At 43.5% G+C, this 25,773-nt stretch overlaps 3 protein-coding genes across 3 annotated transcripts; 1 reads left to right on the top strand and 2 right to left on the bottom strand.

Moving 5' to 3' along the window:
- Window positions 1-1,350: 1,350 nt before the first annotated feature.
- On the bottom strand, window positions 1,351-9,522 carry bpnt2 (3'(2'), 5'-bisphosphate nucleotidase 2). Its single transcript, XM_079347916.1, has 8 exons — window positions 8,972-9,522; window positions 7,839-7,911; window positions 6,984-7,130; window positions 4,369-4,525; window positions 3,243-3,338; window positions 2,886-3,047; window positions 1,964-2,098; window positions 1,351-1,726 (listed from the first exon to the last, which is right to left on the bottom strand). The coding sequence occupies exons 1-8, from the start codon at window positions 9,112-9,114 to the stop codon at window positions 1,584-1,586; spliced, it is 1,056 nt and encodes a 351-aa protein (XP_079204042.1). The 5' UTR covers window positions 9,115-9,522; the 3' UTR covers window positions 1,351-1,583.
- Window positions 9,523-10,527: 1,005 nt separating this feature from the next.
- dars2 (aspartyl-tRNA synthetase 2, mitochondrial) lies at window positions 10,528-17,800 on the bottom strand. Its single transcript, XM_079347914.1, has 17 exons — window positions 17,348-17,800; window positions 16,943-17,042; window positions 16,407-16,473; window positions 16,227-16,328; window positions 15,566-15,661; window positions 15,361-15,484; window positions 15,224-15,270; window positions 14,818-14,924; window positions 14,657-14,726; window positions 14,212-14,391; window positions 13,795-13,902; window positions 13,647-13,709; window positions 12,940-13,092; window positions 12,638-12,856; window positions 11,780-11,890; window positions 11,607-11,682; window positions 10,528-11,112 (listed from the first exon to the last, which is right to left on the bottom strand). The coding sequence occupies exons 1-17, from the start codon at window positions 17,505-17,507 to the stop codon at window positions 10,919-10,921; spliced, it is 1,977 nt and encodes a 658-aa protein (XP_079204040.1). The 5' UTR covers window positions 17,508-17,800; the 3' UTR covers window positions 10,528-10,918.
- Window positions 17,801-17,849: 49 nt separating this feature from the next.
- Window positions 17,850-24,974, top strand: cryz (crystallin, zeta (quinone reductase)). Its single transcript, XM_079347919.1, has 8 exons — window positions 17,850-18,112; window positions 21,757-21,909; window positions 22,704-22,867; window positions 22,941-22,992; window positions 23,129-23,278; window positions 23,484-23,585; window positions 24,104-24,199; window positions 24,413-24,974. The coding sequence occupies exons 1-8, from the start codon at window positions 18,005-18,007 to the stop codon at window positions 24,572-24,574; spliced, it is 987 nt and encodes a 328-aa protein (XP_079204045.1). The 5' UTR covers window positions 17,850-18,004; the 3' UTR covers window positions 24,575-24,974.
- The last annotated feature ends 799 nt before the right edge of the window (window positions 24,975-25,773 follow it).

Below are 25,773 nucleotides of genomic sequence, written 5' to 3'. Positions count from 1 at the left end.
ATATACACACACATCTATACCCACACATGAATCACACACACCTCAACGGTGTCTTCTTCATCCTGGGACAGGAGCTCACATTATGCTGGTGTAGTTGGTTTCACATCAACAAGAAAACCCGACTGTTGTCAAACACGACACAACTGTTGGCTGTGGAAATGTTTGTTTACAAGAACAGCAATCTGCAGAAACCGAGGTTAAAGGTGAATTCTCACAGCGAGGAACATCGTCCGCAGAGTGAGAAACGTCAGCGGAGCAAAGACGAAGGAATATTCAAACCATGCAAAAACAAGTTTACTTCCTCGCCAACATGACTGCTCCCAAAGTTTCATCAGCACAACGTTCATTCAGAGAAACAATCTGGAGACAGGAAGTCCTCTTGAGGGTTGTGCTCTTTTACACTTCTGTCGTAGCCTTGGTGATGAAACATTTGATGACACACTGTTTTTATCTTCTGCTGTTGAGATTTCAAGTCATGAATTATGAGAGAACCTGTTCCCTCTTTCTCCATCAACAACACCCGGCTGTGTTGGAGACGGAGACGTGACCGCTTTGATCTTGAGACCAAGAAAAACTGGAGAATGAATTCAGTTCAGTCCACCGTCATATTTACAACAAGAGCCAGCCTGACGTTTGGAGTGATTCTGACTGCAGTAGTTTGTGATGGACTCGCCCTGGAGTTATCAAAGTGTGGTGTGTTTACGACCTCTTCCAACAGAGGAAGAGTCAGGAACGCACCAATCACAGCGACTCCACGCCTACTGACAAATGTGTTTGAGATGAGTCTGAGGGAAACGATCAAAAGATTTAAAAAGTGGACTTTTCCTTCACCTTCTCTGTCATTGTTTCACTTTTCTTTATTTTGCATCAACATTTCCTTTTCTGCCGCAACATAGTCAAGAAAATAAATCTATTAGTAACGCAGACCCCTTGCCAAAGACTTTGGACTATTTCTTTAGAATTGAATATTGTAACATGACCTTTGTTTTTGTTTCCCTCTCATGACCTTCAGAACGTGTTGCTCTCCTGACTCAGCAGGGGGCGCTCTCAGGTGAAAAATGGCTCGTTAGGACGGTGTTACAGTTTGAGTTGGTTTATCTGAACAATGACAAAGATTCAGTTCATACATTTGTCAAAGGTTGAATCAATAAAAACTGTAGGAATCTTGAAGCCAGTGGGTTTCTTGGTGCTGGTAAACGGGGTTGAAGGTTGTCTTCAATGATTCTCAGCTCCTCCTGGAAACATGGCGTACCTCGTTCTTGTATTTCCACTGGAAGAACTTGTGATGAAGTCGGGCTTTGAGAAGATGAACGACGAGGAGTGAAGTTGAGCACAGTGCTCTTCGGATGTATTCACACTGAAGGTGAAGGGGCTCAGCTGGTCGTTCTCTTGTGATCACTGCGGGCGCCTGTTTGTGTGTTTACGCATGATGGAACTTTTTTTCTCCTTGCTATGTACACATGTCTCGAGGTGTGTGTTCAGAGTCGTTGAAGTCCTGTTCTGTGGTCGGTGTGAAATGAATTCATGCAGACCTCTGTTATCTTTACCACAGCGTGAGCCGTCGACTGGTGGCTCAGTGATCCTCAGTGCTTCTCAGGGTCCCACACTGGTAATCTCTCCAGCACAGCCTTATGGTCCACACCAACACTGGCCACCAGTCCTCCTTTGTTCAGAGGTGTATCAGTGTAGTCGATGTCTTCTCCCTTCAGGGTCGTCAGGCTGCCTCCTGTAAACACAGTGTCACATTGTCACAGTGCACAACACACAACACACCTTCATCATTCAAACACCGTCATAGTGAAAAGCTTCAAGTGATTTTAAAAACTGTGAAATAGCTTCAGCCCAGGTCTACCAGGTCAGCCTCTAGGGGGCAGTGTTGCACCTGACATACTAAACTGAATGGTTAAAAAAAACAGCTAAAAAGTTGCTATTGATGAGTGAAGTATGATGTTTGTAACATTACCCAGTGCTTTGAGAAGTGCAGCGCCAGCACAGATGTCCCATTTCTTAATGAAGGTGATGTGGACGTAAACATCCGCCTGGTCTGTCGAAGCTGCATCACTTACAGGCATCTCCAACAGTGACAGGACCTTATACCCTGAGTGAGAGAGCAGAGCGGAGGTCAATGATTCCCTCTTTGAAACAATCCCTGTTTTAACAAACAAAAACAAAACCTCTCGGATACATGTACTGTTGCCGGCCAAGCTGCTGACATCGTCTGATGACACTTGAGCTTTTTTATTTGTCTCTAGAAATCAGATCATCTGCTTTAAAATGATCCTTGCTGTCCATTCCTAGATGCGACAGCTCTATACCACATTTCTTTTTGTTTCTCAAGGTGCAAGCTGAACTGATGTCAACACAGGAAAGGATCCTTTTAAAGCTCCTATGAATAACTGCTAGCTCCAATGTATGGCCTAAAAACAGGCCCGTTCAAATTCATCATCAGAAGATGGAGGACGAGCTGATTTGTTGGTTGATCTTTGATGAACTCCTGCAGCCTCCTTTTACTGTAAAACAATGCAGGTCTGCATCCAGCAGCCATCTGAATAAGGACAAGTGACTTTGCACCTCTTTCATTACAACCAATGAGATGCTCTTGAGCCATGCCATGTCCATGTCCTCAGACCCAACTGTGAGGTCATGACCCCCTGAGGTACAACATGCCAGCTGCTGACTGGTAGGCCAGATGGAGACAAAGACTAGATCACACATGGCTGTAAACCTTCATCCACTGAGACAGAGAAGGAAGGTGAGAAAATGTCTCACATGGTGGGACACTGAAGGAAAGACTCCCTTTATAAACACAACCGGCTGATTGGAAGGGAAAATGACTTCATGTCCTGAGGTCTTCTCTCACCATGGAAGGTTCTGGATTTACCCACCTGCTCCACCAGCTGGTATCACCGTGGTGCTGTTTCCAAAAGCATCCTGGATATAACTTTTGACTTTTCCAGAGTGGGAGCGTGAAATAATCACCTTAGGAGGGCTGATACTGTAGGAGGGCCGAGGACGCACGTTTGACCCCTGACCTACAAACGCCCAGGCTGGGAGAGAGACAGAGAGACAAAGGTCTTAAAGGGTTAACACAGGAGAAGCTCAATCCGTGTCTTTACTTTCATCGGTCTTGCATGTTTTCTGTCAAAATAAAGAGAGACGAACACAGATCCTATAACAGCAACCAAACAACAATGACTCTCTGTGTGAGTGTGACTACAAACATGGAGGACACAAGCGTGTACCTGTGAAGCCAGAGAACGGCTGGTGTATCACCCCGATCACAGGTTTACCATCCACAGCAACACACACCATCGTCGTCACATACTTCACCAGATTTTCTATGGAGAGAAAGAAGAGGGCGAGCCAATCAAAAACCAAAGAAGAGCCACGCCTGACGACACATGGACAGATGTACGAAGAGGAGAACAACATGCCTCATATAATAAGATAAATGCATTGAACCTTTACGCTCAGCGTCACAATGAACAACACTGTTTCAAAGAGCACATTAAACTCCTGCTCGTTACTTAACAGCAGCTCAATACGGATGAATCTAAAGCTGAATACTTTTTTTTAAATATACTTTGTTTTTAGTTTTTATTTTCTTCCAAGAGTTGCTTCATTCATGTAGTTAACATTTCATTCCAAACATGTTTTTAACGTAGGATGTTGAATTAAGAGGATAAAAACAAAACTACTACTACTGTACAACCAAAAAGTAGGAAAAAAACAGCAGAAATGTCTTTATAAATAAACAGACAGACACACACGCAGACATATACAAATATAATATATATATATATATATATATATATGCTAAAAAAAGAAACAACTGAAAAGACGTAGGAGAAAAAGGAGAGGAATACAGTCCCTATGTTCAAAGCAAATGTGAGGTTTTAGCATTTGCACATTTAATTCATTTAAATATTTCATGGGTTTCGTCACACACATGCACACACACCTCATTCCTTTCCATAAAGCTAATCACTTAATAGGAAATGATGCAAATCTGTATGCAGCTCAAGCTGGAAACTTCAGTCAACTGTCAAAAACTGCAGAACAATCAAACCTTTCTATGCTTTACCTTTATTGAAAATAACTCTGTTTTGAATTTCTTTTTGAGGAATATCAGGAATATTCAATCATTGGGATTTAAATAATATAATAACCTGAATGGCTTCTACAGCATTGGAAAAAATAATCTTTGGATATGAATCCATATTGACTGGAAACAGCTCTTCCCTCCTCCTTTCATGTGACGGCCTCCATCTCCTTCTAGAGAGCGGCGTCATGTTTCACACAAACAGCTGCAGCTTCAGCTCGGGGAGACGTGGACATTACACTGTTCAGAGGATCTTCAATGCACACCTGTATACTCCTGCGTAGCGTCCAGGGGGTCGATCCACACCGTGATGCTCTCAGCTGGACTTTCCTGTCCCTCCTTGATCTTGTCGAGTATGTCAGCTGGGACGTCTCGACTCCAGGTCACCTCGTCCACCACGTTGTCGTGCTCCTCACTGTTCACCTGAGAGCCAACACACGCACACAGAATCATGAGTCCAGTGTCATGGGCGCGTTTGAAACTTGAACAGGTTGTGAAGGGTGCAAATCAAAAGTTCACGTCTAATGTGGCTCTTAGCTTCCACTCTGTGTCGAGTGTAAGAAACACTCTGAAGATCAGGTCAAGGGAGATTCGCTGATGTTACACATGATGTGCAGCAGTGGCTCAGTGGTACAGTCGTTGGTTCGATACCCAGATGTTGAGTCCCAAGTTCAAGAGCAACACAAAGAAATTAGAGGTGGGACTTGATTAAAACATCTTAATGAACTCAGGGCTTTCTAATTAATTAATCGAAATTAATCACATTTTATGTGCATCACAATATTTGCCCTAAACAGCAACAAAATGGATTTTAGTGGATGAATGAAAACAATGGATCCAGTGTTACTGACTTCTCAGTTTCATAAATCTGTTGGATCTTGTTTAAAATAGTTTTTCTGCACAGCAGCGGGAAAGTTGGATCACACGTTGCTATCTGTAGCACATTTTCTAACCTCTTATCTTCTATCACTAACAGTGGTCTACAGTCCAGAGCGACCAATTTAGAGAGTGAATTTATAAGTTTATCAGACAATGAATTATTAATTTAGGTCCTAAAGACAAAACGCTTCTTGTTTGTACTTCTGGCGAAGCTAGCACAAAGCTAGCACAAAGCTAGCACGAAGCTAGCACGAAGCTAGCACGAAGCAATGACAAACAGTTCCGCGCTGTTTATGAGGCAAACTGTTAAATGCGTTAAAAAAATTTAACGCATAATTTTCTTGTAATTAATTAATCGTAATTAACGCGTTAAAGTCCCACCCCGAACAGAAACCCAAAATGCTGCTGCGTCAGCAAAGTGTGCATGTATATGAAATATATTGGTCAATACGGTGTGAACACAGACGGTGTTGTGAGTCCCTTATTTTTCAAAGATCAAACATAACCAGAAGTTGTATCTTTTCTCCTTGTGTGGCCTCGTTGCCTTTCAATGAAAGGGCAGCTAAAGAGAGACAGCGGAGACGAGAGAGCGGGGAATGACAAGAAGCAAAGGGCCCAGGAAAGATTCGAACCCACGACTGCTACAATGAGGACTATGGTCTATGTAAAAGGCGGCGTGTTACATAACCACACTTTGTTTTTGCTGCTCTCATTGTCTTTGTGTTTGTTCTGCTATCATTAAGTCTGTGTCTTTTTGGCCACGCCAACTTAACGTCCACCCGGTAATGTCAAACATCCGTGAGCACGCCGCACAGCTCCTGTTAACTCTTTCAGCCGACTCAGAGCATTGTCTGTCATTAGTGTGAACATCTCTCTCTCTCTCTCTCTCTCTCTCTCTCTCTCTCTCTCTCTCTCTCTCTCTCTCTCTGTGTGTTAATGGCACATCTGAAAGTTACAGTAACATCGGGGTGAACGGAGCTCAGAGGTCGGGGTACTCTGAGATGTTTGTGCCCGTGTTTCATAGATCCCTGATCGATCCGTCTTTATTTGCACAGCGCCAGTTCATACCAAGACTCTGACTGTCAGGAAACATGTGACCTCATACGCCTCAAAGTTATCAGGATGAGATGACAACACACACCTGTCACTTCAAGCATCACTGCAACACCACCTATGAAGGTATTTGAGTGGCGTTCGCTGTCACAGCTGACGAGCAGACTTTGTATGCACTGCTCTCGGTTAGTGTGGGCTCAAGAGCTGAGAGCCAATGTTCATGCACATGAATCATCTGACTTTCCTGCTTCATCTGCAAGTACAAGGACAGAGCTGCAGACTCCCGTCTCCTTCAGTGAAATAATCAGCGTCACTGACAAACACTGCAAAAAGCTAGCCGGTCACATCTGATGCATGTAGGGGGCGTCGTTCAATGGGACCTGTGACTTCTGAACGATAAGAGGCTCCTTCTGTTGCACCAAACAGGCCGTTCATCGTCTTCAAACACTACGCTCATGTGCTCCAGTTGGGTGTGTGGCAACCTGTGGTTGAAATTGTGCAACGTGCAAAGACAGTTGTCTAAGAGATCCTGTGCTAGCTTCCATATTTGTGCACAACACACACTGTCTGTTTGGGGCACGTCCAGGGCAGCCACTTCGGCCCACGCTTGATATCTTAAATCAGCTTTTTGGGCTGCTGGCAGATTTGTTTGGATTTTAATTTTTGCACATTTCAAACATCTTGAAATAACAAAAAAAATTAAATACAGGTTTTTAAGTTTTTGTGATTCATCAAAGCCTCAACTGTGGTTTATTATGAGTAAAGTTGTGTCACTTGACAGCCTGTTCACTTTGTGTTTTCGATTGCTGACACAGTAAGTCGTGCAGCCCTGCAGCAGTCACCTTAAATGCTTCTTCACGACAGTTTCCAGTAGGTAACAGTAGCAGTCTGAAATCCTCCTTCACCACATAGACACGCTCTGTAACATCACAGCGAGTGGAGGGCTTACCGTGATGTCAGGGAACGTGTTCTTTATGAGGTTGAACATTTTTCTGTGGGACTGCAGGTCTCCTAAAGTCAGAGGCTCGCTGGCTCCCTCCCTCGTCTCGCCCTTTGACTTCTCATTCAGGTTGTTTTCCTCCCGCACACTCTTCACCTGGACAGAAACAAACGTTCACATCGTCCACACTGAAGCAGAGACGCACACTGTGGAGTTCATCCTGAAGCTTGACGAGCACACAAGAAGGACAAACACACACTTTGGCTTTCTGTACAAACAATAAGTTCCTCTTTGGAAACAGTTTGAAGCGACAAAACAAATACACAGGGGTCATGTGATCTTTCAGGACAGGGGAGAGAGGTCAAACGGCTGAGAAAGAAGACATGTCAGACTCAGATGAAAGTCTGAGGCACTGTCTTATAAAGATCAAGCTTAATCATTTAAATTATTTTTATGTTTGTTTTTTCTGTCCAGCTGTCATGTTGGTTTTGCTTGTTTGTTTTGTTTGGGCTGTGAAGAAAAAAGAAAAGAAGATCCAGCTGTGATGTCCTGACGAAGACTCGTGGTCGACCTCCTGTACGCACACGTCTATAGGGTCAACATGTTGAATGATTACGTTCATTCTGCGTATCTGAACTGGATTAACATCATGAAAAATGTGTGTCTTCAAACGCCGTCCTTCAGCCTGGCAGTTTGAAACAGGCGGTTACTGTCAGGTACTCGTATGATTCAGAAACCACCATCAATCGAGACAAACACGCCTGGTTTAGTCATTATGAGCTTCTCAAAGTGAGCTCCTCAATCACCGGGCAAACTGTGAGGCCTTCTCTTATTTGTTCAATGAGTGGTGTGTGTGTGTTTTACCTCTTTCCCGCCTAACACTGCAGCCTCCACTGAGACAGCCAGCAGGTCCCTCAGGTCCACACTTCTCTTCTGTCTGTACAAACAAATGCAAACAAACATCAAGATCCGGGAAGTTTGTCTGTCACGAGCTCACAAAGACTGATTAGTGTTTCACAAAGCCACACAGTAAAAACAATACAATATGTCAATAATAGATGGAAGAGTATATTTCTATACAATATGTCAATAACAGATGGTAGAGTATATTTCTATACAATATGTCAATAACAGATGGTAGAGTATATTTCTAATATAATGTCAATAACAGATGGTAGAGTATATTTCTATATAATATGTCAATAACAGATGGTAGAGTATATTTCTATATAATATGTCAATAACAGATGGTAGAGTATATTTCTAATATAATGTCAATAACAGATGGTAGAGTATATTTCTATAAAATATGTCAATAACAGATGGTAGAGTATATTTCTATATAATATGTCAATAACAGATGGAAGGGTATATTTCTATATAATATGTCAATAACAGATGGTAGAGTATATTTCTAATATAATATCAATAATAGATGGAAGGGTATATTTCTAATATAATGTCAATAACAGATGGAAGGGTATATTTCTAATATAATGTCAATAACAGATGGTAGAGTATATTTCTAATATAATATCAATAATAGATGGAAGGGTATATTTCTAATATAATGTCAATAATAGATGGTAGAGTATATTTCTAATATAATGTCAATAATAGATGGCAGAGTATATTTCTAATATGTCAATAATAGATGGTAGAGTATATTTCTAATATAATGTCAATAATAGATGGAAGGGTATATTTCTAATATAATGTCAATAATAGATGGTAGAGTATATTTCTAATATAATGTCAATAATAGATGGTAGAGTATATTTCTAATATAATGTCAATAATAGATGGAAGGGTATATTTCTAATATAATGTCAATAATAGATGGTAGAGTATATTTCTAATATAATGTCAATAATAGATGGTAGAGTATATTTCTAATATAATATCAATAATAGATGGCAGAGTATATTTCTAATATAATATCAATAACAGATGGTAGAGTATATTTCTAATATAATATCAATAAGAGATGTTGTGACCTGAGGAGGACAGAGGAGTCTGCTCTGAAAGCAGCCAGCCGGCTGGAGATGACTCCGGAGTACAGGTGGTAGATGACACCGAGCCCGAGCAGGCAGAACACCGCCACACCGAGCGGAGACAGCCGGATGCCCATCGGAGCCATAACTGTCCAGGTTTATGGAGGATGAGCAGGAAAACACAGCAACAAAAAACAAACTAAATATGGTGAAGCTCCGGTTAGCTGACGTGGCTAACACACAGTCCTCATAGAGAAGCGTTGACTGCTGCACATCTGGTGTTTGTTTTTTATTTTTTATTGAAAGGTGGATGATGGAGACAGGTAGACTCTCAGAGAGGTGATGTTAGCAGAATCCTGTGAGGACGTCTGTGTGCAGAAAGCATGGAAACACAGCGTCGTCTCTGAAGACATGTCGGAGGACGGACACAGTCTCTTGCTGTCGCTGTGAACTCGTTCAGTTCACTGCTGTCGAGGGCAAACCGGAACAATCACACCTCTGTTCACTCATTTTTCCTTTCTGATGATACGTACACAGCAGAGGTCACAGGCTGGAAACTTCTCTTCCGGGTTAACACTGACGACGTCACTCCTTTTTGATTGGTTGTTTTTGTGTTCCTTCATGTTCATATCCGGAAGAAGACAAACGTACTTTTTATTTTATTTATTTATTTATTTTACAAATCCAGTCCTTTAAATTATTATGAAAATATGTTAACATAGGACTAAAATGTAATTATTAATGACCATGAGCCTTTGAAGTCAAGTCCTGATTTATATGATTGCAAATTAAACATTTGTCTCTGGGCCTGTTAAGTAACTCTTTTTAGATATGGTCCAGCCTTTCTGTGCACTCAGTCTGATCTACAACAAATACAACTACAATCACACTTCATTGTTTTTTAGGGAGCAGACTTCTTCGACGGGTGGCTGAACTTGGGCACTTTCCTCCTGCATGGGGTGGAATGAAGTATTTTTGAGTAAGGATTAAAATGTGAATCGTAAAATCGAGATAAATCGATTTAAAGGTGTGATGGTTCACATCGGTACTCTGAAACATGAATCTCAATAACACGGTGAGCGTCAGCAGCTGCAGAGCTCACCGAGAGGTGTGCAATAACAAGGTGAGAAGATAACAGACAAGACAAAACCTGTGTGCACATATTACATGAAGACAGGTGATGTGGACTTCCTGAAATGACTTCATGTGTAATGTTAATTCACTGTAGCTGGTGTCAGTCAGACGGGAGCCATCCGAGTCTATGGAGTCTTATTGTGTGGAGTCAAGTCTTGATAACGGGGAACTACTGTACACAAACAGCACAACCTGATGTAATGTCATGTTACTTAAATATGAAAAATATTCTGCACATACCTGCCTGCGTCTGCAAAGAAAGTTCTCCAATGTTTGAAAGCTGCATGTGTAATTACCACTGTGTGAAGAACGCTTTTCCTTAATAAATACATTTTAAAAAAGAATAAACAAACCCCCGTTATCAGAAATACTTGAATATGTGGAACAATACTGTCTCTATGGGCTGCACTGAAGAAAGAGCCTCCTGAAGATAACCTTTGTTTTTATTACAATACACAATACAAGTGTTTCTGATCAAGAACACCAGTTTGAGATGTCACTCAAACCTGAATGATCAATTCATTGAGAGAGAGAGAGAGAGAGAGAAGCCTTTGAAATGTCCATAAATCCATGTATTAAAAAAGGGTTGTAAAATAACAAGAGTTCAGTCACTGAACAAAGACATTTCAAAGAACGAGTGACAGCAGCCACCTCCTCTCCACTTTCTCTTCTCCTCCTCACATGTGAACATCTCTCCACAGACTGCCTGCCGGTGCTCTTCTCCTCTGTCACCTCATCTTCCCAGTCTTTCCAGAGTCGTCTGGCTTACGGAGGTCTGTGAATGCAGCACGATGCGTCACAACCTTCTCCGCCCCCTCACTTCCCCTCCTCTCCTCCTCCTTCTCGCTCAGTCGGCCATTTGACCGAGATGTGGTAAGACGTCAGATCCTCCTCTGACACAGAATCAGGGGCGCAGCTCATGAGGTCGTGACCCCTGAATGACTTGGGGAAGGCGATGACATCACGGATGCTGGAAGCCCCGACCATGATGGAGACCAGCCGATCCAAGCCTTGAAGAGACGTGTGAATAAATACAGAATCATTTGAACTGTGCTTATCTCTCGTCTGACTCCAGATCTTAACCTTTTATTTACAGTTTATCCGCTCTGCTCAGCGCCACTTCCACCTGACAATAACAGACTTTTTCTCATTTTGACTAACTCCAGTACGACTGTAGGTTCAGTTCATTTCTGATTTCAAATCACTCTTTTTTTAAAATTAATTTGGATTCTTACAGATTGATAGCACTTTGCAAAGACAGGCCGAGGTCGGTGTGGATAGTAACACATCATCTAGACCACTTGTTCTGTTTCCCACTGTCTTTGGGTGCGAGGCTGAGTCAAAGAAATGAAATAAAGTTCAAACAAATCCCATTATTTGGGTTAACTAACCTTTCAGAAATCAAGTGTTTACCCAGAACAATTGTGCTCAAAATAGAAAACACATTTTCTGGTATAAACCTCATGTCTTTCACACTGTGGTCAGGTTGCAGAGTTGAGCTTACCCAGAGCGATGCCTCCGTGTGGTGGAGCTCCAAAATCAAGAGCCTGGAGCAGGTGAGAGAGAAGCCTGGGATCCTCCTGCAGCAGAAACACAATCACACTCTGTTAGGATCAGCAAGCTGTTCAAGTTAATCCAAATGTGGTCAAGCTCTGGCAAAGTGAGGAAACAGCTGACTTTGAGGATATTCTTCAGGACGTGAAGCTGCTCTGAGGCCTTGTGGATGCGGATGGAGCCTCCTCCTATCTCACAGCCGTTCAGCACCAGGTCATAGTGCTGCCCGCGCACCTGCAAGGACAGAACACAGCGTGCTCACATAGACCACTTCACACCTGCAAGGACAGAACACAGCGTGCTCACATAGACCACTTCACACACGCTCTCCTGAAAACCAGTCTCCAGGATTTCAGATGGTCTGCCCCTGAAATCCTCCTGATCTGGTCGTTCACTCGTGCACCTCAAAGTCATTTCTGATTTCAAATCACTCTTTTTTTTAATTCATTTGGATTCTTACAGATTGATAGCACTTTGCAAAGACAGGCCGGGGGGGGGGGGGGACTCCACTAAACGACACTACTATGAGTTTTTCCCTTCATACCGATGCTGTGTGTAGTTCAACAGAGTCCCAATATGAGTGGGCAGAAGAACATACGGACAGTCTATGGTGGTGCACCGGTTGAAGGTTAATGAAGGTCATTACATGCTGCTGCGTTCTCACATCAACTCACGACCGACTTCCACCAGCAGAGGAGCTGATAGGTTTCACTTTATTCAGTGTGTGTGCTTCCACGGGCTCCACTGCGCTGCGTCTCAGCTCCGGCAGCCGGGAGCAGATACCTTTATGTGTTTATAGGGACTATATAGAGTTTTATACCACATGCATCCTATTTTCTCATGCTGTCACAAGTGACTCTGTTTAATTACTGCAGGTATTCCTCTGTCTCTGCTCTCCAGCGTCCGTGCTGCAGACGGAGAACACAGCCGGCAGGTGTAGACGGATGAGGGTGCGGGTGTGAACAGGGCTGATGTGCCTACCTTGTGTGGCTCTGTGTAGAGTAACTGAGTGTCCTCTGGCAGAGGAGCAGTAAAAGGATGATGGGCTGACTCCAGCTGCTCCGGCTCATTTTCTTTTTGCAAGAACAGAGGAAAGTCCACAACCCACAGGAAGTGAAAAGCCAAGGGGTCACGGACCGAAACGCCACGGGACTCCAGCAGCTGCGCACACTGCAGGCGAAGATTCCCCAGCAATGGCCGCTGATGATGCAGAGACGGGAGTGATAATGAATGCGCTGCAAACAGCATTCAGTCAGTTGTTTAGTTGTGTGTGTGTGTCTCACCACAGAGTGAAGGGAGCCAGCTGCCATCAGCAGCAGGTCTCCTGGGTTGGCTGCAGTCGTCTGCAGCAGCTCCTCTGTGGATGAGGCCGACAGCAGCTTCTTTAGCGGAGACTTTATCGTCCCGTCTGCTTTGACCAGCACCATGCTAAGCTCCTTCAGACAAAACAAACACAGAGGGCACAAGCAGGAAGTAAGGATGGATATCTGGGCTCAGAGGGAAAAACATGACACAGTGAAACAGGACTGAACCAATCACACGACAGTGTGGGACGTAACGTCGTTCGGATGAATTTGATTGGATCGTTAGCTTTGACAAAGTTTTTTAATCGGTCGTAAAATGAGTGAACGTGAGTGCAGAACGAGTCATCGCACATTTGAAACGTTTTACAAAGAGAGAAAAAAAATCTGTTTTTTGGTGTCAAAATATTCAGATAATTCTTTATTGAAAAAGTTTCAAAGCTAAAGGAAAATGTAAAAGGAACACTGAAACCAGGAACAAATATTTCTCATTTCACAGGGACTTTAAAACATTTGTTTTTTTCTAAGGGATCGACTGCAGTGGTTTGTATGAAGTCGAGTGGACTCGTGTCCACTCATTCTTTTATGTTTTCATCCTGATCTTTTACCTATGATCACATTTCTTACGATGAGAACAGATGAATACAAACAGACATAAAGACAGAGAGGAGGAGAAGAAACAGACCAACCTGACCAAACTGAATCTTTGCTGTTTCCTTCAGGCCTTCCAGATCTTTCCCAGCCAAAAGTTTCTGAAGTCAAACACAAGAAGGAAAGTTCATCATCGGTTCAGTACTTCACTACGTCAGCACAGGGCGGGAGTGGTTTCATCCTTACCGCTCCACCGGGGACGCACACGGCCTGAACGCAGCCTTCTGATTGGCTGAGAGCCGATCTGAGGAAGTCAACGTCCGTAGAAGAGAAGAGGTGGCTGAGGTCCGTCAGCTGGACAGACAGACAGACAGACAGACAGACAGACAGACAGACAGACAGACAGACAGACAGACAGACAGACAGACAGACAGACAGACAGACAGACGGACAGACAGGAGGAGGAGAAGAAGGCGGGTTGAAGCCGGTTGACATGAAGAGTGACACAGAAAATCAAGAAAGATTCAAACTTTGAATATGAACAAAGATACGCTGTTTAAAAACAGACGATCACATTATATTTGTTTACAACTATGACAAGTGCTGACGTTCTTTTTGAGTCAGCGCTGATGGTCAATTAAGAAATCCAAACCAAAAAGTCACCTTCATACTGAACCTGGTATCAGGCTTGTCCACTCCGTAGTCCCTCATGGCCTCCTCATAAGTCATGGTTTGAAAAGGAACCTGGACGGGACCTTTGTGTGCAGGCCATGAGGACTGGATCAAACCCTCCACCAGAGACATGATCCCTGCCTGGTCCACAAAAGACATCTCGATGTCCACCTGGGAGAGACGAGCAGAGGACCAACATTCACACCGGATGAAGAAATATCCAAACTAATCCAGGACCAAGAGCAGAGGAGCAGGAAACGAACACGCTAAACGTCCGAGCACAGACATCAAGAGGCTCATATCCAGTCCCATGGTTTAAAGAGTAGCAACCCTGCCCTTGTTTCCTTGTCTCATAGCATGGACATGAAGCTTTGGGAGCACGTATAGAAGAACCTACTGTCACAGAACAGTGGAGGAGGGGGAAACATGAAGGTACCTGGGTGAACTCGGGCTGTCGGTCTGGTTTGGAGCCTTCGTCCCTGTAGCACCGAGCCACCTGGAAGTACCTGAGGAGTGACACGCCACAGTCAGGCTAGTACGACTACGACTGGAGCTGAACTAAACCTTGAGGTTCCCCTGGTTAATGTCAGCGCTCACCTGTCGACACCAGCCACCATCAGGAGCTGTTTGAACTGCTGCGGACTCTGAGGCAGAGAGTAAAACCGGCCCGGCTCTCTGGACGGAACCACAAACTCTTTGGCTCCCTGAAACACAGGAGATCAACAAACACTGTCCATCACAACAGAGCTGTAGTTTGTTATGAACAATGGCTCCCTGATCAGCTCAGACTAAATCTAAACGTGGTGACTCTCTCATTAAACCTGTCTGACTCTGCCTCTCCAGTGGCCTCACATCCTTCTGCTAACTCTCACTTTGGTTTCTGTTTGTCTGCGTCCTCCAGTTCCTTTAAAGGAGCTACAGAAATCCAGTGGATGATTATTGTTGCGATATGAGTCTAATCCAGTTGTAGCTGCGCTCGTTCAGACAGCAAAGACCTTCTTACCCCTGGTGTTCTTTTAAACAACGTCGGAGTTTCTACGTCCACAAAACCTGCGAATGAGAAAAACAGTGGATGAAAGTCTCAGTGGGCTCGAGCTCTGGATCATCTGCATCCTCATGACTGCTGGCTGCTGTCTGTACCGTGCACTTTGCAGAGATACTCTCTCATCCTCATCACCAGCTCAGATCTCAGGCGGAGGTTCTGCTGCATCTGAGAGGACCTCAGGTCCAGGTAGCGATACTGCATCCGCAAAGACTCCGACTTCTGCGCCATGGAGTTCAAAACAAACAAACGTTCATCAGCGCCATGAATGATATCAAGTTTCCTTTCTCACACGAAACTCACCTTGACAAAGTCTTTAATTTCAAAGGGTAACTTCTGGCACACGTTGAGGACCTCCACGCTCTCTGCCAGGATTTCGATGTCTCCTGTCGCCATGGCCTGTGAGTGCGCACAGCAGAGAGAGAGGAAGCTGAAGACCTGAGTCTAAAGAACATCTCTGTACCTGTCTTCATGGTGCTGGGAGGAGGATTTGTGTTTCCCTGCAGGGATCAGATTCTACTTTTTTTTTTTTGTAACTGCCCACAGGGACAAATAAAGTTTTTTGAATTACAGCTAATGAATAAATAAATGCTACATGGACTCCAGTTATTCTAGTCTTCTGACTACTTGAAGCACTACACATTCGATGTGTGGTGAAGTGTACAAGAGAGCGTGTGGCTGCAGGAGCCGGGGATCGAACCCCCGACCTGCCTGTTGTGAGACGACTGACTCCGCCCACTGAGCCACAGTCTCTACCATTTTAAACAACACCTCACTGCCTTGAGTTTATGGGGATAAAACATCACATCACACGGATCTACTCTCACACAGCTTCTCGTGTAAACATGCAGTTCTGTGCTGCCCTCTGCTGGACGACAACGTCACACGTCCACAACCTTTTTCATAAGTTCATCTGTGCTCAATGTCATTCACAGAAAGAAGAGGGGGTTTAATGAACACTGACCTGGTTCTCTTGTCCAGTTGGCCGTGGTCTGACCGTTCCTGTCACCTTGACGACTGACTCAACAGTGAGATCACACAGCGCTGCTTTCAAATGAGCGGCAGACTAGAAGAAGAAAAACAAAGCTCTGAGTTTCAGCTCATTTAACGTGATGATCCAACTGGACGTGGCGTTCATCCTTACGTCATCCTGAGGTATCAGAACTTGAGTCAAGCCGCTGAAGTCTCGCAGGATGACAAACAGATCTTGCCTGTAACAGGTGAAAAGTGAGGTAGCGTTAGCCACGCCCACCTCCAAACAACCAGCAGCTCATAAATCAAACGCTTCTTCAGACCCGTGCACTTACACAGCACGCCGGGGACCGCCTGACCAACACTATCATTCAGATGATTAAACATGTTCCTGCTGGACGCGGCAGCAGACGAGTTCAGCAGGGAGGATCTGGTTAGTGTGTTCATATTACATAGTATCTGACTGGTTCGACCTCTGTGGAGCCTAATGGTCAGGTGAGAATCTTAACACGTCCAATTTTTTGTTTTAGACTTTTGACTTTGTTGTCCTCTTCTCACAGCAGCGTTTCTGTCCAGGTGACCACTCCCACCAAAGAACCAGGATGTAGAGTTCAGCGAGGCCTTCTGTTCAGGGCAGCTGTGACAGCGTCCTCTGCTCATATCTAAACTGTCTCATCAGAGTGAAGAAACAGAAAGACGAAGCCTTACCTGAGGTATTGAACCCATCCACACAGAGTGACCGTCTCTCCCACATGATGTGTCCGCAGCTCTCCACAGGTGTGACTCCTGAACGACAGACTGCTGGGACCTGGAACACAAACACAACATCATGAACTGTGTTATGACGTGCAGTTTGTAAAGTTTGGTGAAACAATGACTGCATTATGCTGCATTCATGAGCTGCTCTGATGGATCCAGTGTCCAGATGTGGGAGTCTTTCTGGATATTCATCCCTGAGTGTGTGCACACAGACTTCATGAGTCCTACAGAAGTCCCTGTTGGACCACCCACCCCCGTAAAAAACAAAAAACCCCAGTGTGGACACACCTCTGATGAGTTCAGATGTACAATCTGTAAAGTGTAACTGTCACATCCCTTCAGGGGTGTTAGTACCTGTGCTGGAGCTGCTCGCAGGTCTGAGTGGAGGTCTGAGTGGAGGTCTCTGCAGCAGGCGTCCTGGACCCGGGGTCAGAGCTGAGCTGTGACCGCAGACCGTGTGAGCTCTGAGTCCAGCTGACAGTCTGTGCAGCACATATCTGCTCCTTGCTGCCATCCTCAGAGAACACGACCTCTGTGAGCAGCGGCTTTAATGCACCTGTTCAGTGTCTCTTTACCTGGACACAGACAGCACCGGCTCCCTGGAGGGATTCTATCATCACCTCACAGGTGAGAGCTGAAGATCGCTGTCACTTCGTGTGCTCGTGTTTCCGCCATTCACGGTCATCCTGAGTGGATGCGCTGATCTCTGCTCACGTGGATGGACTCTCAGTGACATCACACAGCACGTCGTTGCACGTCCATGCGTGCACGAGTCCACTCTACGTCAGGGGATGTGACGTCAGCCTACTTCTAGACCAAAGTAGTCGATCTTGAACATTGAAATCGGTAATCTGTCGCCCACTCATGGTGACCCAGAGCTGGACTGAACTGTCGCACTTTCAGAGATTACCAGGAAGTGTCTGTTAGTTGTTGAAGTTGCACGTTGTGTTTCCGTGTGTGTGTGTGTGTGTGTGTGTGTGTGTGTGTGTGTGTGTGTGTGTGTGTGCAGACATGTCAGGCTGCAGGCTGATGAGAGCCATCAGAGTGAGTGAGTTTGGAGCTCCTTCAGTTCTCAGACTGTGCTCAGATGTGTCAGTCCCTCATCCTGGACTCAGACAGGTGAGTACAAACAGGTTGAAGTCCAGACTGACCTTAAAGCTCCTCATGTAATCCTTTTCTTCAATACCTGAAAACACAGTGAAAAGTCAAATCAGTCAACACTTTGTAGTTTACAGCTGATTATAATTCAATTCAAAAAACGTTTCAGGGCACACAGAGCAGCAAATAACGACAGTGCAACTATACAAAAACATTTAACCTATCAACAAGAATAAAGTGTAAAAGAAGAATAAGTGTCAGGATGTTAGTGTGTTAGTACAGGTTAGAATAAGTGTCAGGATGTTAGTGTGTTAGTACAGGTTAGAATAAGTGTCAGGATGTTAGTGTGTTAGTACAGGTTAGAATAAGTGTCAGTGTGTTAGTGTGTTAGTGTGTTAGAATAAGTGTCAGGATGTTAGTGTGTTAGAATAAGTGTCAGGATGTTAGTGTGTTAGTGTGTTAGAATAAGTGTCAGGATGTTAGTGTGTTAGTGTGTTAGAATAAGTGTCAGGATGTTAGTGTGTTAGTGTGTTAGAATAAGTGTCAGGATGTTAGTGTGTTAGTACAGGTTAGAATAAGTGTCAGGATGTTAGTGTGTTAGTGTGTTAGAATAAGTACCAGGATGTTAGTGTGTTAGTACAGGTTAGAATAAGTGTCAGGATGTTAGTGTGTTAGTGTGTTAGAATAAGTGTCAGGATGTTAGTGTGTTAGTGTGTTAGAATAAGTGTCAGGATGTTAGTGTGTTAGTACAGGTTAGAATAAGTGTCAGGATGTTAGTGTGTTAGTGTGTTAGAATAAGTGTCAGGATGTTAGTGTGTTAGTGTGTTAGAATAAGTGTCAGTGTGTTAGTGTGTTAGTACAGGTTAGAATAAGTGTCAGGATGTTAGTGTGTTAGTGTGTTAGAATAAGTGTCAGTGTGTTAGTGTGTTAGTACAGGTTAGAATAAGTGTCAGGATGTTAGTGTGTTAGTGTGTTAGAATAAGTGTCAGGATGTTAGTGTGTTAGTACAGGTTAGAATAAGTGTCAGGATGTTAGTGTGTTAGTGTGTTAGAATAAGTGTCAGTGTGTTAGTGTGTTAGTACAGGTTAGAATAAGTGTCAGGATGTTAGTGTGTTAGTGTGTTAGAATAAGTGTCAGGATGTTAGTGTGTTAGAATAAGTGTCAGGATGTTAGTGTGTTAGTGTGTTAGAATAAGTGTCAGGATGTTAGTGTGTTAGTGTGTTAGAATAAGTGTCAGGATGTTAGTGTGTTAGTGTGTTAGAATAAGTGTCAGGATGTTAGTGTGTTAGTGTGTTAGAATAAGTGTCAGGATGTTAGTGTGTTAGTGTGTTAGAATAAGTGTCAGGATGTTAGTGTGTTAGTGTGTTAGAATAAGTGTCAGTGTGTTAGTGTGTTAGTGTGTTAGAATAAGTGTCAGGATGTTAGTGTGTTAGTGTGTTAGAATAAGTGTCAGGATGTTAGTGTGTTAGTGTGTTAGAATAAGTGTCAGGATGTTAGTGTGTTAGTGTGTTAGAATAAGTGTCAGGATGTTAGTGTGTTAGTGTGTTAGAATAAGTGTCAGTGTGTTAGTGTGTTAGTGTGTTAGAATAAGTGTCAGGATGTTAGTGTGTTAGTACAGGTTAGAATAAGTGTCAGGATGTTAGTGTGTTAGTGTGTTAGAATAAGTGTCAGGATGTTAGTGTGTTAGTGTGTTAGAATAAGTGTCAGGATGTTAGTGTGTTAGTGTGTTAGAATAAGTGTCAGTGTGTTAGTGTGTTAGTACAGGTTAGAATAAGTGTCAGGATGTTAGTGTGTTAGTGTGTTAGAATAAGTGTCAGGATGTTAGTGTGTTAGTGTGTTAGAATAAGTGTCAGTGTGTTAGTGTGTTAGTACAGGTTAGAATAAGTGTCAGGATGTTAGTGTGTTAGTGTGTTAGAATAAGTGTCAGGATGTTAGTGTGTTAGTGTGTTAGAATAAGTGTCAGGATGTTAGTGTGTTAGTGTGTTAGAATAAGTGTCAGGATGTTAGTGTGTTAGTACAGGTTAGAATAAGTGTCAGGATGTTAGTGTGTTAGTGTGTTAGAATAAGTGTCAGTGTGTTAGTGTGTTAGTACAGGTTAGAATAAGTGTCAGGATGTTAGTGTGTTAGTGTGTTAGAATAAGTGTCAGGATGTTAGTGTGTTAGTGTGTTAGAATAAGTGTCAGGATGTTAGTGTGTTAGTACAGGTTAGAATAAGTGTCAGGATGTTAGTGTGTTAGTACAGGTTAGAATAAGTGTCAGGATGTTAGTGTGTTAGTGTGTTAGAATAAGTGTCAGGATGTTAGTGTGTTAGTGTGTTAGAATAAGTGTCAGGATGTTAGTGTGTTAGAATAAGTGTCAGGATGTTAGTGTGTTAGTACAGGTTAGAATAAGTGTCAGGATGTTAGTGTGTTAGAATAAGTGTCAGGATGTTAGTGTGTTAGAATAAGTGTCAGGATGTTAGTGTGTTAGTGTGTTAGAATAAGTGTCAGGATGTTAGTGTGTTAGTACAGGTTAGAATAAGTGTCAGGATGTTAGTGTGTTAGTGTGTTAGAATAAGTGTCAGGATGTTAGTGTGTTAGTGTGTTAGAATAAGTGTCAGGATGTTAGTGTGTTAGAATAAGTGTCAGGATGTTAGTGTGTTAGAATAAGTGTCAGGATGTTAGTGTGTTAGTACAGGTTAGAATAAGTGTCAGGATGTTAGTGTGTTAGAATAAGTGTCAGGATGTTAGTGTGTTAGTGTGTTAGAATAAGTGTCAGGATGTTAGTGTGTTAGAATAAGTGTCAGGATGTTAGTGTGCATACTAAAATGCACACTAGCAAAATAAAAGTGATAGTGGTGCATGGCAGGAAAAACAGCAGTCTAAATATATACACGCTCTGTGTAAACAAGATGAATACTGAAGAATAAAGTGACCATAGTGCTGCGATGGATACAATATAAGACCTGATATCAGACACAATAAAGTGACCATAGTGCTGCGATGGATACAATATAAGACCTGATATCAGACACCATAAAGTGACCATAGTGCTGTGATGGATACAATATAAGACCTGATATCAGACACCATAAAGTGACCATAGTGCTGTGATGGATACAATATAAGACCTGATATCAGACACCATAAAGTGACCATAGTGCTGTGATGGATACAATATAAGACCTGATATCAGACACAATAAAGTGGAGTAGTGCATTAAGACCATAAATGAACATAACTAACAGAATGAAGTGGCTTCAGACCAGTAGGAACATAGTAATAGAATAATAAACAGAGTAGTGCAACAGACCAGTAAACATTATAAACAGGATAAAGTGGAGTAGTGCATCAAACCACTAGTATAACTCATGAAGTGTACTGTTGTTCATCGATGTGATCTTGTTCACCTTCCAGGTTTTAAACTATGAAGTATCTCTGACTGTAACTCATCAAGTGAAACTGTGTGGATTATTCTGAATATGAAAAGGATCAGATTAAATTGTGTTGAACTTGTTATAGTTTATGACAATGTTTTTAATATGCAGTTAAATGTCTGTCCTGGTCAAAGAGAGCGGTGTGATTAGTGATTAATCAGTAAAGAAAAGATGTAAACATAAAGTACATGGAGGTGCTGTCCTGCATCTTCTGCATGTGTTAACCCAGTCTGTGTGTTGCATCCTGCAGGTTCTGATTCGTGTCCAGGCCTGTGGAGTCAATCCTGTGGAAACGTACATCCGCTCTGGGACGTACGCCCGTAAGCCTGCCCTGCCGTACACACCGGGCTCAGACGTAGCCGGAGTGGTGGAGACTGTAGGAGAAGGAGTCAGCGCTCTGAAGGTGTGAAAATACATCCAAACATCAAGTAGAGCTGGCCTGTTGTTCATGAACACTGAGTGTGTGTGGAGCGTGCCATCACTGGTGATGAGTTTGATGTTTCGGGTTATGCAGCAATAATGCAGACGTTATAAAGAGTTTTTAGTTTAAATCAAAACATGCACACTCTGGATGCTCCTGCAAATACTTTTCAGCATTTAATCATCGAAAAAGTCAAGATCTTAAATGTCAAACATTATTCTGAGCTTGAGTTCAGTCAGCTGACTTCACACATCACCTAAAAGTGCACGTTTATTATTTTCACTAAAACAGGTTGAAGGAGAATATGACTGCCTGCACATTCAATCAAATCAACTCCTGATTTCACACGTTTCTTTAAAGCTCTTTCTGCTTTAGGTCAGGTTTAAGAAACAGACAAATGTTGTGAATTCAACATAACGTGAAAGTTCTGAAATCTGACATGACACATTTATTCTTAAGTTAAAAGAGTTCTTCCGTTTGCTGGGGCAGGTTTGAATCAGGCCAGCTGCTGGGAGCAGCATACATGCAGACGTGTGGAGCGCTGCAGCATGCCTGCTTTTCTCTCCTGTAATGACACGTTTACAGCTCCTGCAGGACGGCTGGATGGAACAATTCAGAAGAAGAATCCTTGTTTTATTGCAGAGTACATTTACACAAAGACGGAATCTGACTTGAGTGTGTGTGCGTGTGTGTGTGTGTGCGTGTGTGTGCGTGTGTGTGTGTGTGTGTGTGTGTGTGTGTGTGTGTGTGTGTGTGTGTGTGCGTGTGCGTTCCAGACAGGAGACCGCGTGTTCACCACTGCCACAGAGAGCGGAGGTTACGCAGAGTACGCGGTAGCAGCCGAGCACTGTGTGCACAAACTGCCCGATGCGTTGGATTTCACACAGGGTGCAGCCATTGGGATCCCGTACTTCACTGCTTACAGAGCTCTGGTGCACAAGTAAGAGCCAGCCTCTGTAAACGTGTGCTTTGTCGTCACACGTGTTTTCAGCTGATGTGTTTGTACGTTGCAGAGCTCACTCTAAGGCTGGAGAGACCGTCCTCGTCCATGGAGCCAGTGGAGGGGTACGCTCCGTTTCCCCCCTCTTCTCTGTCTTTCTTTTACCTCCTTACTATGTTACAAACACATGTACACACTGAAGTGTGTGTGTGTGTGTGTGTGTGTGTGTGTGTGTGTGTGTGTGTGTGTGTGTTTGTTTAGGTTGGTGTGGCAGCTTGCCAGTTGTCCCGCGCTCTGGGTCTGAAGGTGTTGGGCACTGCGGGGACTCCGGAGGGAATGAAGGTGGCCCTCAACAACGGAGCTCACCTGGCCTTTAATCACAGAGAGGAGGGCTACACAGACAAGATCATGGTACACACACACACACACACACACACACACACACACACACACACACACACACACACACTCTTCAGGAACACCAGGAAGAAGAAACAAATATATAAATAAAAAACTAATCTTTAATCCTTCCTGAGCTTAATCTTAGTAATGGCAGCTGGACTATGGTGTGTGTGTGTGTGTGTGTGTGTGTGTGTGTGTGTGTGCACTGTTACAGGAGGCCACAGAGGGCAGGGGCATAGATGTGATTGTGGAGATGCTGGCAAACGTGAACCTGAGTACAGACCTGCAGATGCTGGCCCTGGGGGGTCGTGTTATGGTCTGTATGCTTCCACTCTCATCGTATCCACAGGACTCCTCTGATAACTACCAGCTCTCTCTTTCCAGCTTCTCTCACAGTTTTCTTGGATGACCTCACACATGATTTAAAGGTCTTATTGTTTGTTTTTTAAAGCCTTAAATGAGCAGGCTCTGTGGTCCTATGAGCTTAACCGCTGCCTGAGTCCTCCATCGGGTCCCTGCTTGTGCCTTGAACCTGAGTGGGGCTCGCCAGCTGTTAATCATTCAGCCTGGAGATGTCGCACAGCCACACTGAGTTTCCTCACTTTCATTAGCAGACTTTTTCTGAACAGTTTGATTTATTTTTTTATTTTTTTTTCTACTTTCAACCCAGGAAGTTTGACAGATACGATTTATACAGCAGCTGCTGCAGGCAGTACCCCCTCCTCCAGTGGAGCCTTTGTCTCTCTCACAGTTTTTTTCTCCGTTTGAAGTCGAATCACAGAGCAGCTCATTTTAGTGCATTTCTTATTCTTCTTCATGTCTTTTGTGTTTCAGATCGTTGGCTCCAGAGGACCCATAGAGATAAACCCCAGAGACACGATGGTGAAGGAGAGCAGTATCACTGGAGTGTCCCTCTTCAACACTACACCGGTACATAAGTGATGATGTTTGAATCATAAATATGATGACACACGTGTGGTCGTTTTTTAAAGCTGTCATAAATCACAGCTGCACTTTCTGTACGTGGTCATTTGTTGTTTTTTACTACAAGCAGCAGCCAATCAGCATGCTGCTATCACCTTACAGGCCTCCGGTTTACACTCTGTGCTTAGAATAATGAGTGAGTGAATGTTGGTCCCTCAGGAGGAGACGAAGCAGTGTGCCGCGCTGCTCTACGCAGGGATGGAAGCTGGGTGGATTAATCCGGTCGTTGGCACCAAGTACCCGCTCGACAAAGTCGCCCAGGCTCACCACGACATCATCGAGTCACCCGGGGCTGCTGGGAAGATGGTCCTGATCATGTGATCACGTCACGGGTCAAGTGTTACCATGTCAGGGTTTGATTCTCATAAAGCACGAGAGCCCTCTGGACCTGATGAAGCAAAGCATGGTTATCATTAAATATCAGAAATGAGCTTTAATCACGTTTACAGCTAATTCAACCTTTGTCATCAAACAAGATCAGATTTAAACTCACACATGCTTTATGTTTGCCAGATTAACGCCGCTACCTTGATTTCACTGATTCTGATTGGTGCTCTGCTTTCTTTTAGTGAGTCTGACTTTTGTAAGATCGGCTTTGGACTCAAAGTGGGTCGGTCGACTTTTAAAGTAATACAATCCTAAATGAGTTTGAGTGATTTTTGTAGAGATGGTTTAAAAAAGTTTTGGACCACAAGCACAAAATAAAAATGGCTGCAGAGATGCTGCGGTGTAGTGTGTGTTCATCTCCTAACTAACACTGTATACACACACACACACACACACACACACATGTTTTCCTATTGCACATCTGTCACAGTTTATCAAAAAGATGTCACCATTTATTTTCAAGAAAAGGATGATGACTGTTATGACAGTACTGGAGCACACTGACACCTTCACAGACTGATGGCAGAGGCTGCTGCTGTATGTAAAGTAACAACTAATCCCATTCATACACAGTCAGACTGAACTGACCGGGCAGCGGGAGCAGCTGGGGGTTAAAGTGTCTTACCCAATGACACGTCAGACATGTTGCTGCAGGAGCTGGGAATCGAACCCTCGCCTCCAACAACAGCACCACAACCGCCCCAACAAATTAATGAAAGCACCTTTATTTTGGTTTAAAGGACGAAATAAGAACCAAAATAAATATTTCTTTTAATTGATTTGTCCAGTACTTTCTTTGGATTCTGTCTGAGAATAGGAGTCCATTGAGTTATATTTGTTCTTTCTCTGAGAGCGCTGACCTCTGTTTGTGGAGCAGCTGAAGCACAACAGTGTTTCCCCAACAGTCAATGTAATGACATTAGCTATACAAATACCATTATGACTTCATAAATTCTTCAATTCAACGTATTTACCTGGTTCAACAATCAAGGGACCAAAATGTGGTTCGTGTTTGAGATCCCAGAGAAAGCACAACAGCACCAAAAACAAACAGCTTTTGAATGTTTCGATGTGAAAGGAAATCTAAATCTGTGGCAGAACTCATAATGTAAGTTAAAAGAGGGACGATAAAG

The sequence above is a fragment of the Symphodus melops genome (genome assembly GCF_947650265.1).
Source record: "Symphodus melops genome assembly, chromosome: 7".
NCBI classification, from domain to species: Eukaryota; Metazoa; Chordata; class Actinopteri; order Labriformes; family Labridae; genus Symphodus; species Symphodus melops.
This window is presented reverse-complemented; position numbering and strand designations above follow the sequence as displayed.

Coding starts and splice junctions, on each gene's coding strand:
- bpnt2 (XM_079347916.1), bottom strand. CDS start 9,114: ATGGCTCCGATGGGCATCCGGCTGTCTCCGCTCGGTGTGGCGGTGTTC. Junction 3,048..3,242: donor GCCGTTCTCTGGCTTCACAG/GTACACGCTTGT, acceptor TCTCTCTCCCAG/CCTGGGCGTTTGTAGGTCAG. Junction 2,099..2,885: donor GATACCAGCTGGTGGAGCAG/GTGGGTAAATCC, acceptor TCTCTCACTCAG/GGTATAAGGTCCTGTCACTG.
- dars2 (XM_079347914.1), bottom strand. CDS start 17,507: ATGGCAGCAAGGAGCAGATATGTGCTGCACAGACTGTCAGCTGGACTC. Junction 17,043..17,347: donor TGCGAGCAGCTCCAGCACAG/GTACTAACACCC, acceptor TTTGTGTTCCAG/GTCCCAGCAGTCTGTCGTTC. Junction 13,710..13,794: donor TGTGCGTCCCCGGTGGAGCG/GTAAGGATGAAA, acceptor GTTTGACTTCAG/AAACTTTTGGCTGGGAAAGA.
- cryz (XM_079347919.1), top strand. CDS start 18,005: ATGTCAGGCTGCAGGCTGATGAGAGCCATCAGAGTGAGTGAGTTTGGA. Junction 22,868..22,940: donor TACAGAGCTCTGGTGCACAA/GTAAGAGCCAGC, acceptor TGTACGTTGCAG/AGCTCACTCTAAGGCTGGAG. Junction 23,279..23,483: donor GCTACACAGACAAGATCATG/GTACACACACAC, acceptor GCACTGTTACAG/GAGGCCACAGAGGGCAGGGG.